Source organism: Rhodnius prolixus, unplaced genomic scaffold, assembly GCF_049639745.1.
Source record: "Rhodnius prolixus isolate KJV_2025 unplaced genomic scaffold, Rpr scaffold_5, whole genome shotgun sequence".
NCBI classification, from domain to species: Eukaryota; Metazoa; Arthropoda; class Insecta; order Hemiptera; family Reduviidae; genus Rhodnius; species Rhodnius prolixus.
Genome location: NW_027411624.1, coordinates 28,065,210 through 28,079,130, shown reverse-complemented (window position 1 = coordinate 28,079,130; position 13,921 = coordinate 28,065,210). Strand labels below are relative to the sequence as shown.

The 13,921-nt window shown below is 30.5% G+C and overlaps 2 protein-coding genes across 2 annotated transcripts; one reads left to right on the top strand and one right to left on the bottom strand.

The window, feature by feature from the left end:
* Positions 1 to 55: 55 nt before the first annotated feature.
* LOC141458650 (stress-associated endoplasmic reticulum protein 2) lies at positions 56 to 1,170 on the bottom strand. Its single transcript, XM_074136922.1, has 3 exons — positions 955 to 1,170; positions 529 to 601; positions 56 to 429 (listed from the first exon to the last, which is right to left on the bottom strand). The coding sequence occupies exons 1-3, from the start codon at positions 1,036 to 1,038 to the stop codon at positions 392 to 394; spliced, it is 195 nt and encodes a 64-aa protein (XP_073993023.1). The 5' UTR covers positions 1,039 to 1,170; the 3' UTR covers positions 56 to 391.
* Positions 1,171 to 2,847: 1,677 nt separating this feature from the next.
* LOC141458647 (transmembrane protein 135-like) lies at positions 2,848 to 12,187 on the top strand. The gene is made up of 9 exons (XM_074136913.1): positions 2,848 to 3,195; positions 3,277 to 3,407; positions 5,846 to 5,972; positions 6,057 to 6,211; positions 6,295 to 6,505; positions 6,940 to 7,107; positions 10,205 to 10,345; positions 10,512 to 10,678; positions 11,556 to 12,187. Exons 1-9 carry the CDS (start codon positions 3,052 to 3,054, stop codon positions 11,644 to 11,646), a joined length of 1,335 nt encoding a protein of 444 aa, XP_073993014.1. The 5' UTR covers positions 2,848 to 3,051; the 3' UTR covers positions 11,647 to 12,187.
* The last annotated feature ends 1,734 nt before the right edge of the window (positions 12,188 to 13,921 follow it).

Below are 13,921 nucleotides of genomic sequence, written 5' to 3'. Positions count from 1 at the left end.
TTGATATCTCCCCTATCCTATTATTGACTTCATGAAGGGGGGGAAAAAAAACTAGTTTCTGTATATGATACAAATTTATTCCTTTTCAAAATGTCATTTAATGTCAATGCACATTATTGGAATGCTTGATTATATAACAAAGTCCTATATCCTTACAATATTTACATTTTTGCATAATGCAAGAGAATGGGGGAAAATAATTTTTTACAGAAATAAATGCATTTGAAATAAAAAATACAAAAAAATTCCCTTTTTTTGTTTGGAATTTTAAATAAAACTAAGAATTTTAATAAACTTTATGATGTAAGTGGGAAACAAGTATCACAAGGTCTTGTGCTAATTTACTTCTTGTTACTTCGGTATAGTAAAAAAAAATGATTCAGACTCATGTTTATGCCATCCTTATGCTTTGTATTATCTGGAACACAGCTGAAAGAATAAAAGTGATGTACGTAGTACAGAAAAATATCCGGAACCAAGGTGGGTAAAGCAAATGTAACTTTTATTTTAAAAAGAATAATACATTACCTGATCCGCAAACCACAAAAACGAACAGTGCTAATAACCAAGGGCCGACTGGATATTTTTCATCCGCAGCTTTCTGAAAGCAAAAGAGAAAAAAAATGCTAAAACAAATTTGTAAGGTCAACTCTTAACATATGTTACGCTCAAATTTCCTTGTTCATTAGAATTTGGCATTCTATGAGGTTTAGTATTTAATATTAATAACAAAGATTTTCAATTAGATTTAAAAAAACAAAACATATAAAAAACAAAAAATCAAGTTGTCTTATTATAATTTGAACCTATCGGGGGAAAATTTTGTTAACAACCACTTGTTAGATATGCTTTGATAAAAACGAATTTAAAGATGGAAGAGACAAATTTTAAAATAAATCTAAACACTGAGGAAATAAAAACATCCATGTACATGAACAGTCAGAAAATACTTACAGTTGATTTTGGAACATTTCCCCTTAGTGTAACGTTCTTGCTAGCTTTTTCGTTTGCAAAACGCATCCTTTGTTTAGGAGCCATTATTTATGTAAAAATTAAGATTCAAGCTCTTTTGAAATGTTTCTTCCTGTAAGGGTACTATTGAAATGAAAGTTATAACAACGTAGCTGCCAGCACGGCTATGTTGACGTTTTAGGTTGCTTTTATAGTGCAAAGAAACCAACCTACAATGCCCAATCACGACTGCAACAAATACATCATTTTATTGAAAATAGTATTTACATAGCAAACGTATTTTAAATAAAAATATAATTTTAATACACATTTCATTTTAAGGAATTATTTATCTTAAAAAGTAATTGAATTTTTTTCACATTTTAAACAATTTGGTTGGCAGCACCTTGTGGGTTAAATATGTTGGCAATAAGAAGTTATTCTAGATAAGTGGGGGAAAAAAATTAGTAGGGTAATATGGCAAAACATTAAATATTTTAGGAAAATGGAAGGTAACGTTCAAACCAAAGAAAAGTAATATTTTTTTGACAAATAAGCTAACTGTCAAATTAATAAAACAAGGTTCGGTTCTAAAAGCATTTATTTAGGACATGCAACGCTACTTCTTATTTAAACTACGTTCATTTATACTGATTTAAGTTTTTTTATCAATAATAATTTATCAACAGTTCTAGATGGCATATGTATTTCTGTAGCTTTTATAATAAAAATTAAATAATTTTGGACGAAATTTAACTTGTTTTAAGGAAATTAAATGAAAAATGGTTTATTTTGGTTGAAAAGAAAACTAAATAAACCAATGATTTATAACTCTATGGCAGTAAGTATAACTTCACTAGAAAAAGTTTAGTATAAAAGTAAAATTGCAACGGCCTAATTCAAATTTAAATAATTTACTGTCACAATGTTTTACAATGCTAAGAGTTCATTCTAAAAGTCTAATCCGTTTAAAATTTTTAACTTTAATTTTTATGTTCAATTTTTTAATTTATACCTTTAATTCCTGTATGATGAAAATATCTTTAGAAACGGTAGTTTTAATTTGTAGAATTTTTGGATTGAACCCTTTTTATTTCATGGTTATTACTTATAAAAACATTACTTCATTGAGTAATGATAATTTTCAGATTGAAGCAGCCAATTTATTTTATTATTTATATTTTAAATTTTATACTTTTGAATAAACTTAATTAATTAATTATTAAATTACACGTTTGCAAAAAATGTTACTAGATTTGATGTTTCTGATCAATTATATTCTTATGGTAGGTGAATTCCTTTCATAATGCCGACGCTGTTTAGACCCCTATTTTTTTTGCAATTAATAAGAAATTATGTCACAATTTTTGAAATAACCACTATTTATGGTATACCTTTCGAAAGGTGTTTGTGTGTAGATGTTTTTATGATACTTTATTACTTTGATACTTTTGAAATAACTTTCTAAATAATATTGTTTACTTTATTTTATGAACAAATCAACATACTGACATACTGTTCCTAACATAAAGCTTTATATATAGTTTTAAGTAGTAAACGAAATAAATTATATTATTTTTTTATAATTATTGGCAATCTTCAAAAACACCTTGGAACTTATGCCCCCTCCAAGCACCAGTATGTTTGTCAGGTTTTTTATTCTTGTGTGGATTGATTTTAATAGTTAGAATATGTCAGTGACTCCAAAATGATAGCCTCAAGTTAGTTATAATTGTATTTCAGTCTAACATTTGTCACTTCAGTATTAATTATTTTCGTTTTAATTTGCCTTAATTTTTTGGCCAGAATCACTTATTTTAAAAATAAGGATTTGAATCAACTCGTTCCACCATTGGATTCGTTCGCTCATATAGCCCATCACTAATGGTAGGTACCATTGTAGATTGTAGTAGTACTATTTGATTCGTCAACCACGTTATTACTGCTCGAGGCTTGGGCCTGTACTGGTTGTGGACTGTGCATTCGTTAAGTGAGGATCTTCTTAAATTGTAGAGCGCTTAATTTTTATGTAACTCAGAATGAATCGAATCTGTAATAGTGAGTTAGCAATATTGATATAAAAAATATATGTAATCCACAATGATTTTGAGTAAATGTCAAACTATTGACACTACTTGCATTGAATATGTTCATCCCTGGAGTAATTCTTGTGTTCTGGCATCTTTATCATTGTTGGCCCCTTGCATTAAAGAATCTCTGAGGATATACATTGCTGCTTACTCAGTAAGTTTTTTTGTGTTTTTGGACGGGTTAGATTTAATGTTTACTACGAATATAACTCATAATTATATATATTTTTTTTAGCTTACTTTATTATTCAAAGGAAAAATTCCTACTAAAAAAGATTTGAAGAACACAGTGCTAGGGATTCTTCAGTCTTGCTTATTTTTAACATCTCATGGAGTTGGATATTCAGCAGTTCTTTGCTTGATCAGGTAAAACTTCAATTTTGTTTGAAACTCAGAATTATCATTTAAAGTGCTAGAAGCATTCTAGTAGCTGTATAAGTCCGTCCAGACAGTTTTTATGCAATGCATTCGATTTTTCTGGGTTTTTTACCCAGAAAATATTTTTTTTTACCCTTTTCATTTTAAGTCATGCAGATTACTCGTATATGAATTACAAGTTCATTTAATTTCAAAACATTTGAGGTTAAGGCTATCTTGTTCAAAATAAGGTCAGTAGGTGGAGATAACATAATTTTTAAGTAAATTGAACGGTTAATGTTCTTATGAAACCAAAACACAAAAATTAGAAGTTTCGAAATAATTAAATATTTCTGTGAAGTGCTTCAACGTTCTATTTTTCTTTAAATCCTTGAGAACCCGTACTTGAAAAACCTTCTGTTAAATTGCAATTGGGCAATTTTATTGCCGCTCTATGACTTTTCTGGAATACATATGAGGAAAAAACAAAACTTTTTCCCGGCACATTCTCATTTTGTTTTCAACAATCAGTTTGTTTCGGGTGTCAAGTCACGTTCATGTTGCCTTGAAAGGATTACAAAAAATATGAAGATGAGGTCAAATAAACAGTGTGATGTAATGATTTACTAGCCCTTTCCGCATTGTGTAATGATATCAATAGTTCATCTGAATAAGTTGAACCTTTAATGAATAGTGTACGAAGAAAACAGTGATGAAAAACAATAAAAATATAAATGATTCTATAAATAAAACAAAAATTATGTAATTTTTTGTTTAATTTACATTTTTAAAGGCCTATTGAAGTACCTTTCCAAGGATGTTTTACTTTACATTGTTAACATAATTGTGTAATTAGAATAATTTATGTGGAAATTCGTGCTTTTACATGTAATTAAAATAAAATAATAATGTAGTTAGGTTTCTTATAAAATTGCGGCATCCATTGTGTGAACTGGTGATAATAGCGAGGCTGTAAATTTTGTACTCTCGCAAAAAATAAATAATCTGTTAAACTGGAAATTCGTTTGTTCAAAAGTGAATTTATAAATGTAAATGCTAATTATAAGAAAATTGTGTCATTGAAATGAAATCACAAAGCAAAATTATTATGCATTAGTTATTGAGAAGGTTTTAATTAGTTCCCTTAATTGAACCAAAGCTTCAGAAATTTAAAATAACATTTATAAAACAGAATTTTTAGAGCTAGGCAGTACAAAAGAAATTGTTTCTTACTCAGACTTTTATTCTAAGTTTGCATTAAAAGCACATATGATTTCTAAATTTATATAATGGTACCTGCAATTTCCATTCTCAGCCATCGATAATTGGACGAATACGCTTTCTCTAGAGTCATGGGATGATATTTTTCTTTAAGCAAATTCAGAAAGACAGGACACGGTTAACATAAATTTACATGGAGAGTTTGCGTTTTTACATCCGTATTCGCCTAATGTATGAAATGCTTTGTCGCAATGTGTCCCATTATTCCATTTTAATTATAAGTTAACTTGACTACTCTTTTGACTATGAGTGAAGTTATAGTAGGATCTTGGAGGTTACCTAGTTCCGTCAACTGTTTATATAGGTACACGCATTTTTTTAGTCGCTTCCATGGTTTCCACACATATTCGGCTTCAGCAGTTGAAGTGTGACCATTCGTTGCTTTTTGGCTTCCCCATAGACAAATGCTCTTACAGTGGCGAAGGTCATAAGATTTTTAAGAGAGCTGTGTCAAACCTATGGAAGTCTTAAAGAAATCTGGATCTGGAATTTCAGAGAATCCGTTTTCATTTTTCCTACTTCTTTTTTTCTCATAGCTGTCCGAGAGTCATTGGTTTTGAAACTAAACAGTCTTTCTTCCATTTTTCAGAAGATATTGAGATTCTAGTCTAAGTTTGCTTCCAGTAAAAGAATATTTCTTCCATAAAAATGAGTCCACTCAATCGACCTTATTCTGCGAGAGGTGGATAGTTTGCCAGCCCACCAAATTGCTAGAATTTGGTTTTATTCTCGTTTACAAGGAGCTACACCTTTTTCAGCTGCTTTCACTAGGTTAGGTAACGTCCTCTTAACGTCTTGGAAAGATCTTCCAGTAATATCTTCATCGTCTGCGTAGGCCAGCTTTCTACATTTTTTTATTACTTATTTTTTTCCAAATTAAATGATATTTATACAGTTATTGGGCTGGTCTTAATAAAACTTGTATTAGGCCTTTTTAGAGATTAACCAGTATTAGATAGTAAGTACTTTTTATCACAGCCCATGAAGGGCCTAATTAGATATTACATATAACTATTTTATGTTAACTGAATATTTTGCTGACAACTCTGCACATAATAATTTGTTTAAAATATATGTAGTATTTATAAAATATATGGTATGTTATCATTTATTATTTTAAATAAATTAAAAATTTAATGATATATTTTTTCCAAATTCACCTTTAGAAGGATTATTGGAAATTATAATTTCTATACTGTGTCGTTCATTCCATCATTTTTGTCAAGTATATTATCAATATTGATCGAACGTCCATCAAGAAGAGCCCTTCTCAGTCTGTACGTTACGAATGTGGTAAGTTTGTGAGTTAAATGTTTTTTTTTTAGATACAATAGTTCGGTTAAGTTTGTCATAAACTTTCTTTTTGGATATCTTCAGGCCTCGGAAACTCTCTTTAGAATGGCTGTTTCCAGAAAGTTGGTTAAACCCATCCGTTATGGTGAAGTTTTAATTTTTGCTCTATCTATTAGTAACTTATTATATTTTTACAAAGGTCATGGCCTTCCTAAAGATGCAGTTTATTCTTTACTTAGGTATTTAATTTACTTTTCTTTATATCTTAGTAATTTCATATTGAAATTTAGCATGAATTTGATATAAATTTTTCATTTTGCAGGTTCCTTGTCGGACCTAGCGAAGAGAAAGATTATGTAAAGCAAGATGAGCAAGTATTTTTGGCATCAGATCAAAAGGAAATTAACAAAAATCATTTTAGCCTGTATGAACAAATTATTCAGTGGTATAAGTCAAAAATACTCAAATTAAAGTCATTATCACTACATTCTTGTTGTCCTCATTACCATAGTTGTGTTCACAATGCTTTTAGTGTAAGTACATCAAGTGAATGTTTGATTTTTATTAATTTATAAATGTTGATTTATTCTTAATCACTTGGATTGAACAAGGATTTTTTTTTACTTTGTTCCGGAGGGTTGGTGAGGATAGAACCAAATGTATTCATCTTTAGAGCACTGAAGATTCTTTTTAAATAAATGATCGAAACGAATGGCATCCTAAGAAATAATTATTTGTTTTTATCTGGCCAACCCTCTAGAAAACTACATATTTAAGGAGTTAGGAATAAATAAAGTAAAAAAAAACCCTTAAAACTGCAATTTTTCAATAAAAAGTCTCTGAAGTTGGCCAGATAGGCTGAAATATTAGGTGATGTTACAAAGGAAATTAAGGAAATAAAAGAAAAGAATAAAATGGTTTTAATATAAGAAAAAACAAGAAATTTAATATTTCTTTTCCTTTTCAGAGCGGATTCCAAAAATTTGTTAAAGGTTATGTTGTACAAGTAGCTATTAAAGTAATTATTAATTTTAAAAAGATAACGAAGAGGCCTAATCTTCTTTTTGATATTCCCTTGAGAATGGAAACATTTAATCTGGGTTTATGTTTAGGATTGTTTGCTACGTTATACCGGGTAAGTAATCAATATTAATTTATTTCATCTTATCTTTTTCATGTGTCATTGCGATAGGCCGTATTCTTGAATTATTTACTTTGTTTATTAGTTAGTACAAAGTATAAATATAATAAATATTAAAAATATAAATGTAATTCACTATTGTGATGATGTAAATCTCAAACGCAGCATTTAAGTTATTAGTAATAACTAATAACCCTCCGGATATGTAATTTAAGTTAGCAGTAAATATTCTTTTTTTTTTGTTTTCACTTTACATAGTTTCTCGAAAATCGATCGGTTTTGGCTTTTAATATATGTTGCGATACGAGGTGTGGCTATTAAATAACGAGACTAATGCTGCTACAGAAGAACTATGCAGCGTCTCACGTGTTTGTAGAGAAATCTATCTGACGGGGTCGTTAGTTTCTTTTTGCCGAAAACATGATACTACACATGTAGTAGAGCAACAAATTGTCGTGAAATTTCACATGAAACTTGGTAAAACCGCTACTGAAACTTATCTTTTATTAAAAGAAGTTTATGGCGATCAATATTAATCACTTGCGCAAGTTTTTGAGTGGTTCAAGCGTTTCTAAGATGGCCGAGAAGACGTCGGTGATAATGACCGCCCGGGTCGCCCTTCCACGTCCAAAACGGATGAAAATATCGATTATAATTAATCAACATTACTACCGTGAGGTGTTTGCTAAACTCCGTGAAAGAGTAAGGAAAAAAACGACCCGATTTGTGGAAGAACAAGTCATGGGTTCTCCATCAAGACAACGCGCCGGCTCACACTGCATTGCCTGTCAAGACATTTCTAGCCAAGTACAACATCCCAGTTTTAGGCCACATCCGCCTTATTCGCCTGACCTGGCCACATGTAACTTTTATCTGTTCCCCAAAGTCAAATCTGCATTAAAAGGAAAACGGTTTCAGTCAGTTGAAGCTGTGAAAGAAAAAGCGGCACGCGTCATGCAGGAGCTCACAAAAAAAGATTTCCAGCACTGTTTCGAGCGTTGTAGTGGTAGGGGAGGGGTGTATATTGAAGGTGATAATAACTAAATATGTATAAATTTAAAATAAAATGTTTTATAGCAATAGTCTCGTTATCTAATAGCCACACCTCGTATTAATAGAATTAAAGTAGTCATCAAGGATGGGCTCAGCGGTACTGTATACTACTCTAGAGCAGCGTTTCCCAAAGTGTGGGTCGCGATCCGGCACCGGGCCGCAGAAAAATTCAGCTGGGTAGTGGCAAAAATTGTAAAAACACAAAATATCTATAACATTTTGCTCTAAATTTAATATTTTTCGAAACTTTTTCAAGTACTGCAGGTGGCAACCCTTTACCACCGTTTCCTACCGGAACGTTTAAATTCGGATGCTCTGATTGGCTGATTTCGATTCGTCATTCAGTGCCTTCTGTCGATATTGAAAAGGAAGAAATGCTTAATCTTAGTGAACAAGAAGTTGATAATTTAATTGAAATTTCATGTGACACCGATCTTAATAAAGTGTTTGAAACTGTACTGAAACTGTAATTGAGAATAAAGTTAACATCATTAAGTCCTAATTTGAAATTACTATGTGATGTAAAACAACATCATCCTTCGCACTAAGGTCAAAATATGTAAAACAAAATTTACTTTAAGTTTTAAATGAAGATAATGGATTGTCTTTAATTACTTACGTTTTTGTTATATAATTATTATGCAATTTTTGTGTATGAAATAAACAAACAAATAACTTGAATATTTATTTTTATTAAAAAATAAAATTTGTTTTGTAAATAAATGTTTTTTTTATAAGGTGGGTCGCGAAAAAATTTAAAATCTCGTACCGGGCCGCGGTCAAAAAAGTTCGGGAAACGCTGCTCTAGAGTAAAGCGATTCCAAGTTCAAGTCTACTTTGCGGTAAAGTCAACTAAGATCTAGAATTCTACTTTAGATTTTCCTTTCATACGAGGATGTATCCTTCTAGGTATTCAGATGTGCCCGCCTAAATGAAGAAAAAATTAGTTAATTGATAAAAGTTTTTATTCGAAAATTGAACTTTTATTATCACATTTGAATTCACATAGATATGTTTGGCACATATTTTTAAAGTTTTTTTGATTAATATTACATATTTATTTAATGTTTTATCAAGAAATAAACTAAACGTCGAGTTTTTCAACAAAGCTGTAGTTAATCCTTTACGTTCGTAATAAAACAAGCGTGAAATTACTTCACTTTAGTTTTTAAACAAAAAGCGTTTACCTATTGAAGTTTTAAAGTTTATAAATCTAAATATTAAAGATTTACTGTTTTACTTACTTTGTCGGCCTATTTGTGCAAAATAAGATTTCCTGAGAAAGCTGCCATAAAATCTTTAAATATCGATCTCATGATTTGAATTAAATTAAATTAATGATTTCAAATTAAAACAAGCTTATTCATAAAAGATTTTTAAAATAAAATGTACCGTATATGTTGAAAATATGATTAGGCCCATTATATCGTTGATTTTATCTGACGAATCACATATGTTTTTCTTATTCCTGAACGGAATCTTACTTTCATCCATTATTAGTGGTTGATTTAACAGTTTAGTACAGATATTTAGACATCTAATTGCAATATTTTTGTTACACACCACACTTGCTAACACCACCATCAACCTTGTAATTAGAATCATGTGACTGGACCCACTTTCAATTTCATAGACATGCTCGATATTCCGTGTCTAAAATTAAGTTTTTCTTCGCAAATCGGAAATTCGGAAGAGTTAATTAAACCGTAATTATATCATTTAATGGACTGACTGGATCAGTAAGTGTATGTGTGACAGAAACATTCTAAATGCAAGTCAACGTCTCTTTACAACTGATTGAATTAATCTCTTATGACGAATGAAAATTAGAAGCAAACCTGAAAAAAAGGAAAGCATACGTAGAGGAGGATAAAATCAATGGTAACAGCATATTTTTAATTTAATATATTTGGTAAAATTTATTTGAGTACCATTTATGAAGGTATCTGTATAACAGCTTACTCGGATTCTGTACCCAGAAAAATCTTGTATCTATTTTAATGAAAACAATTAATACTAATAGTATGTTTATGTTTAGGGAGTAAGTTGTGCTCTAAGACGACTACTTGACTGTGATAATAAACTTATAGCTTTCCCAGCTGGTTTTGTAGCTGGATTGTCATTTTATTTCTATCGAGATAACTCCATTGCTTTGTACTTCATGTGGAAAACATTCCAGGTAAATTGGACTGATTGTTTAAATCTTATAATTTTTTTTTTAAATTTATTATTTAAAATCTTCATAAATATATACAATAAGTAAATTAATTATTTAATAATTGTAAACAAAAATCCTTGCAATTATAAGGAGTACGTCTTTTCCTTTCAATAATTTGGTTTTCTAGATTTTTTACAATTTTGCTGGCGAAAACGGTTATGTACCAGAGTTACCATTGGCTCCAGTATTTCTTCATGCTCTCTCAACAGCCATATTGTTTCACGTTGCTATCGTAGAACCATTGAACCTTAGAACTTCTTATTGGAATTTTCTGCAGGCCATGTCCGGAGGAAGGTGAGTAAAAAAGTATTTCTATCTTCCAGTGTAGGTTGTTAGATTTCTTTGTTAAAATTATAAACTGCGACCAAAAGTAACTGCACTATCAGAAGAGATAATGGAATTTTTACAAATTACCTGCAAAATTTCGTATGAGGTGATCAATGACCTGTTGTCGTAATACAGAAAATATCTCATACCAGGCTTCTTGAAGGAGACTGCTCAAGATGTAGAAGATATTTTCTGATTGATGGAAACATTTCAACGCCGTTTCATTATGTCCCGGATTAAATAGTGAGAACAAGCTGGCTAAAAAAAAAATTCTGTCCATCCATATTGTAAAGAAGTGTGACAAATTCTTGCTAGGTTAGGTATGGGATATGTCTTCTGTAAAGATTAGAGGTGACTTGAAACCTAGCCCACGGCACCCTTACCTTGGTGTAATGCTTCTCATAAATGTATTTTTTGGTATTATTTTTATAACCCTTTTTTTTTTTATGATGAATTTTATCTTTAGGAACTTAAAAGTTTTGAACGCGCTAATTAGATAACCTCGATTCTTGCTAAAAGGTGTAACAGTAGCAAATCAACATTATTAAAAATGAATGAAAGTGAATGTTTTAAGCTGAAACTTTACATTTTCTAGGATGCATTTTTTCCCGTAGTTTATGTTCGAATCAAAATTTGAAAAACGTAAGAAGTTAAATGTTTAATAATTTGTATTAAGCCCAAAAGTAATGTATGGAATAAAACAATTCCGATAGCATTGAATTTAAATTGACATCCAAGCTACATCTTTCTGTTTAATACATAAAAACAAACAATTCTTTAAAAAATAAGTCAGCGTTCAGTGAATTAATAAAAAATTATTAGTTTTTAATATTTTTTTTTCTAGAATTGCTCTAATGGATCGCAGATGTATAGACGCATTTGGTTTGGATACTAGCAAAAGTTTGGAAAAAGTTTTAGCAAGATCTAGGAGGTAATTTCTTGCAAGCTCTCAATATTTTCTTTCTACCAAATATTTATTGTTGTGTTACTGTTTTACATTGTTGTGATATTGTTATTTTTATTTAGTAAGAAAACCAAATCCTAATTTATAAAATGACCTTTCTATTGTTAAAAACTTATTTTTGTATTATTTAGGCTTGTATTTTATATTTTATAAATTTTATTTGAATTTTAACTTAAATACATACGGTGGCATTTCTTTTTTTAAGTACACTTTTAGTTAGGAAGGCATAAACTCAAGACTACAGGCTCTTCCTAAGAGTTCTGAAAACCGATGAGGTCCCTCTCACAATATTTTATTTTTAAATGCCAAATTTTTATTTGTGTTAAAAAATAAAATTGATATTAAGATTGGTGCATTAAATAAAGAAACCTATGGGAATATAGAACATTTAAATTAAGTTGTATAGAGTATTTAATTTAATGAAAGGGACCAATTCATATTAGCTGTACATGCAGAATAAGTAGATATTAATGTAATAATGTACAATAAATATATATATTTTTTTTTTGAAAGCGTCATTTTTTTTACCAACAGACAAACTTCTTAAAAAGTAAAGTAAAGTAATTGCCTATTTTTTCAGGCGGGCTTTACGTCCAACTACCAATTAGGTGTCATGGACGGAGGCGACTAGCAAACATACTTTACTGTAAATTCCTTTTATTAATCTTAATTTAAGGCCTAGACTGGGGGAATCGAACCCAGAACCACCACAAAGCATATTAGCTTTACAGGTCTCGACAAACTCTTTAATAAACATTATAAATCTGAAGTAGTGTGAATTTGCAATGGGCATTTTAGTTCAATGCAAGTAAAAAGGGTTATACTTGTTATTTCTTCCCAATTCTAAAAGAGGAATAAGTAAAATTTCATTAAAAAAGATTGATTTATTTTATATTTTTTATCTTAACCAGTTAACTGTTTATGACGAAGATATTCGTCATGAAAAAAGGTAAAATTTTGTGTTATGACTAGTATATTCGCCATGCGTTTTCAGTAGTGACCATCGGTAGTTGATTTTGCAATTTTAGTTAAAACTAAAATATATTAGTTAACTGCAAGAATTTTGGAATATTTTGAGGCCATGTCGAAATAAAAAGAACTATTAGAAGATAGAAGTATGAATTAGTCTTCGTAAATGTATCCTTGTCTTTTATTAGTCATCACTGAATCAATAACGAATTCATATATTGTGTTAGGCTAGACTATGGCAGTAAGTGGCGCGCCTGGTAATAAAAAACAGGATGAGGATCCTTTTGTTCCCTATTTACCTGTATTCAAGAGGCGGAGCTTTCTTTTTGGCTCAAGATTTAGCGATCATCCAAATTGCGCCGTGGGCTACTAACCTGCCAAGATATTTCCCTGCATAATTGTTGGTATTTTATCATCTGGTCAGGGATTCATTTGCATAAATACCAGTCTGTAATGCTGCAACTTACTCGGGATAATTGCAGCAGTGTGCATTCTTTGTAATTTGGTACTTCTGCAAGGGCAGTATTGAGTAAGCTGTTTAGTGGCACCAGGTTTTTCCGAGTTTTATGATCCTTTGTCGGATTTCCTCCATAACACTGTCATTTGAATGCGTATTTGAGATAATAAGGTCATTTAGAAAATATTTTAGTCCCATCGAAGAAAGTAAATCAATGTGTAGCAAGCTGTTACCAGATCAACAGTAACAGTATATTCGATTGCAACGAAATTTATTTTTGAGGTTTTTGGTTCCTATTTATGTTAATATAAATAAATGTACATGAAATAAATAACGAAAAAACAAATATAAAATTCATTTCATTGCAACCCAATTTCATATCAAACATACTCTGGGTTTGACGAATATTTTCATCATCGCTTAATTTGTACGACGCACGTAGGGGACACATTTTCCAACAAGGTCGAAACGGTTAACTGGGTAAGTAAGTTGCTGTTTCAAGCAGAGATCCAATCAAGTACCATTCCACATTTTCTAAGCAGGTATAGTACAACCTATCTATCATGTGTGGTTGGATGCAAAAAGCAAACCTATATTGGAGTCTATTTTTCATGTAACACAAAAACACTTAGCTTGTACGGATCCACGTCTTTCGGTTAAGGGGCACCTTATGTTTGTGATAGTAAAATATTGTGAGTTAACTTTACCGACTTGTCATTATTAAAACACAAATTGATATTTTCATCACCCTTATAAATTTTTAGTAAAGCGGTAATAACTTCTGTTAAATGTGCAGCGCATCAGCTTAATTAGACCCCCT

Coding starts and splice junctions, on each gene's coding strand:
- LOC141458647 (XM_074136913.1), top strand. CDS start 3,052: ATGATTTTGAGTAAATGTCAAACTATTGACACTACTTGCATTGAATAT. Junction 3,408..5,845: donor GCAGTTCTTTGCTTGATCAG/GTAAAACTTCAA, acceptor ATTCACCTTTAG/AAGGATTATTGGAAATTATA. Junction 6,506..6,939: donor GTGTTCACAATGCTTTTAGT/GTAAGTACATCA, acceptor TTTCCTTTTCAG/AGCGGATTCCAAAAATTTGT.
- LOC141458650 (XM_074136922.1), bottom strand. CDS start 1,038: ATGGCTCCTAAACAAAGGATGCGTTTTGCAAACGAAAAAGCTAGCAAG. Junction 602..954: donor GAAATGTTCCAAAATCAACT/GTAAGTATTTTC, acceptor TTTTGCTTTCAG/AAAGCTGCGGATGAAAAATA. Junction 430..528: donor TTTTGTGGTTTGCGGATCAG/GTAATGTATTAT, acceptor TTATTCTTTCAG/CTGTGTTCCAGATAATACAA.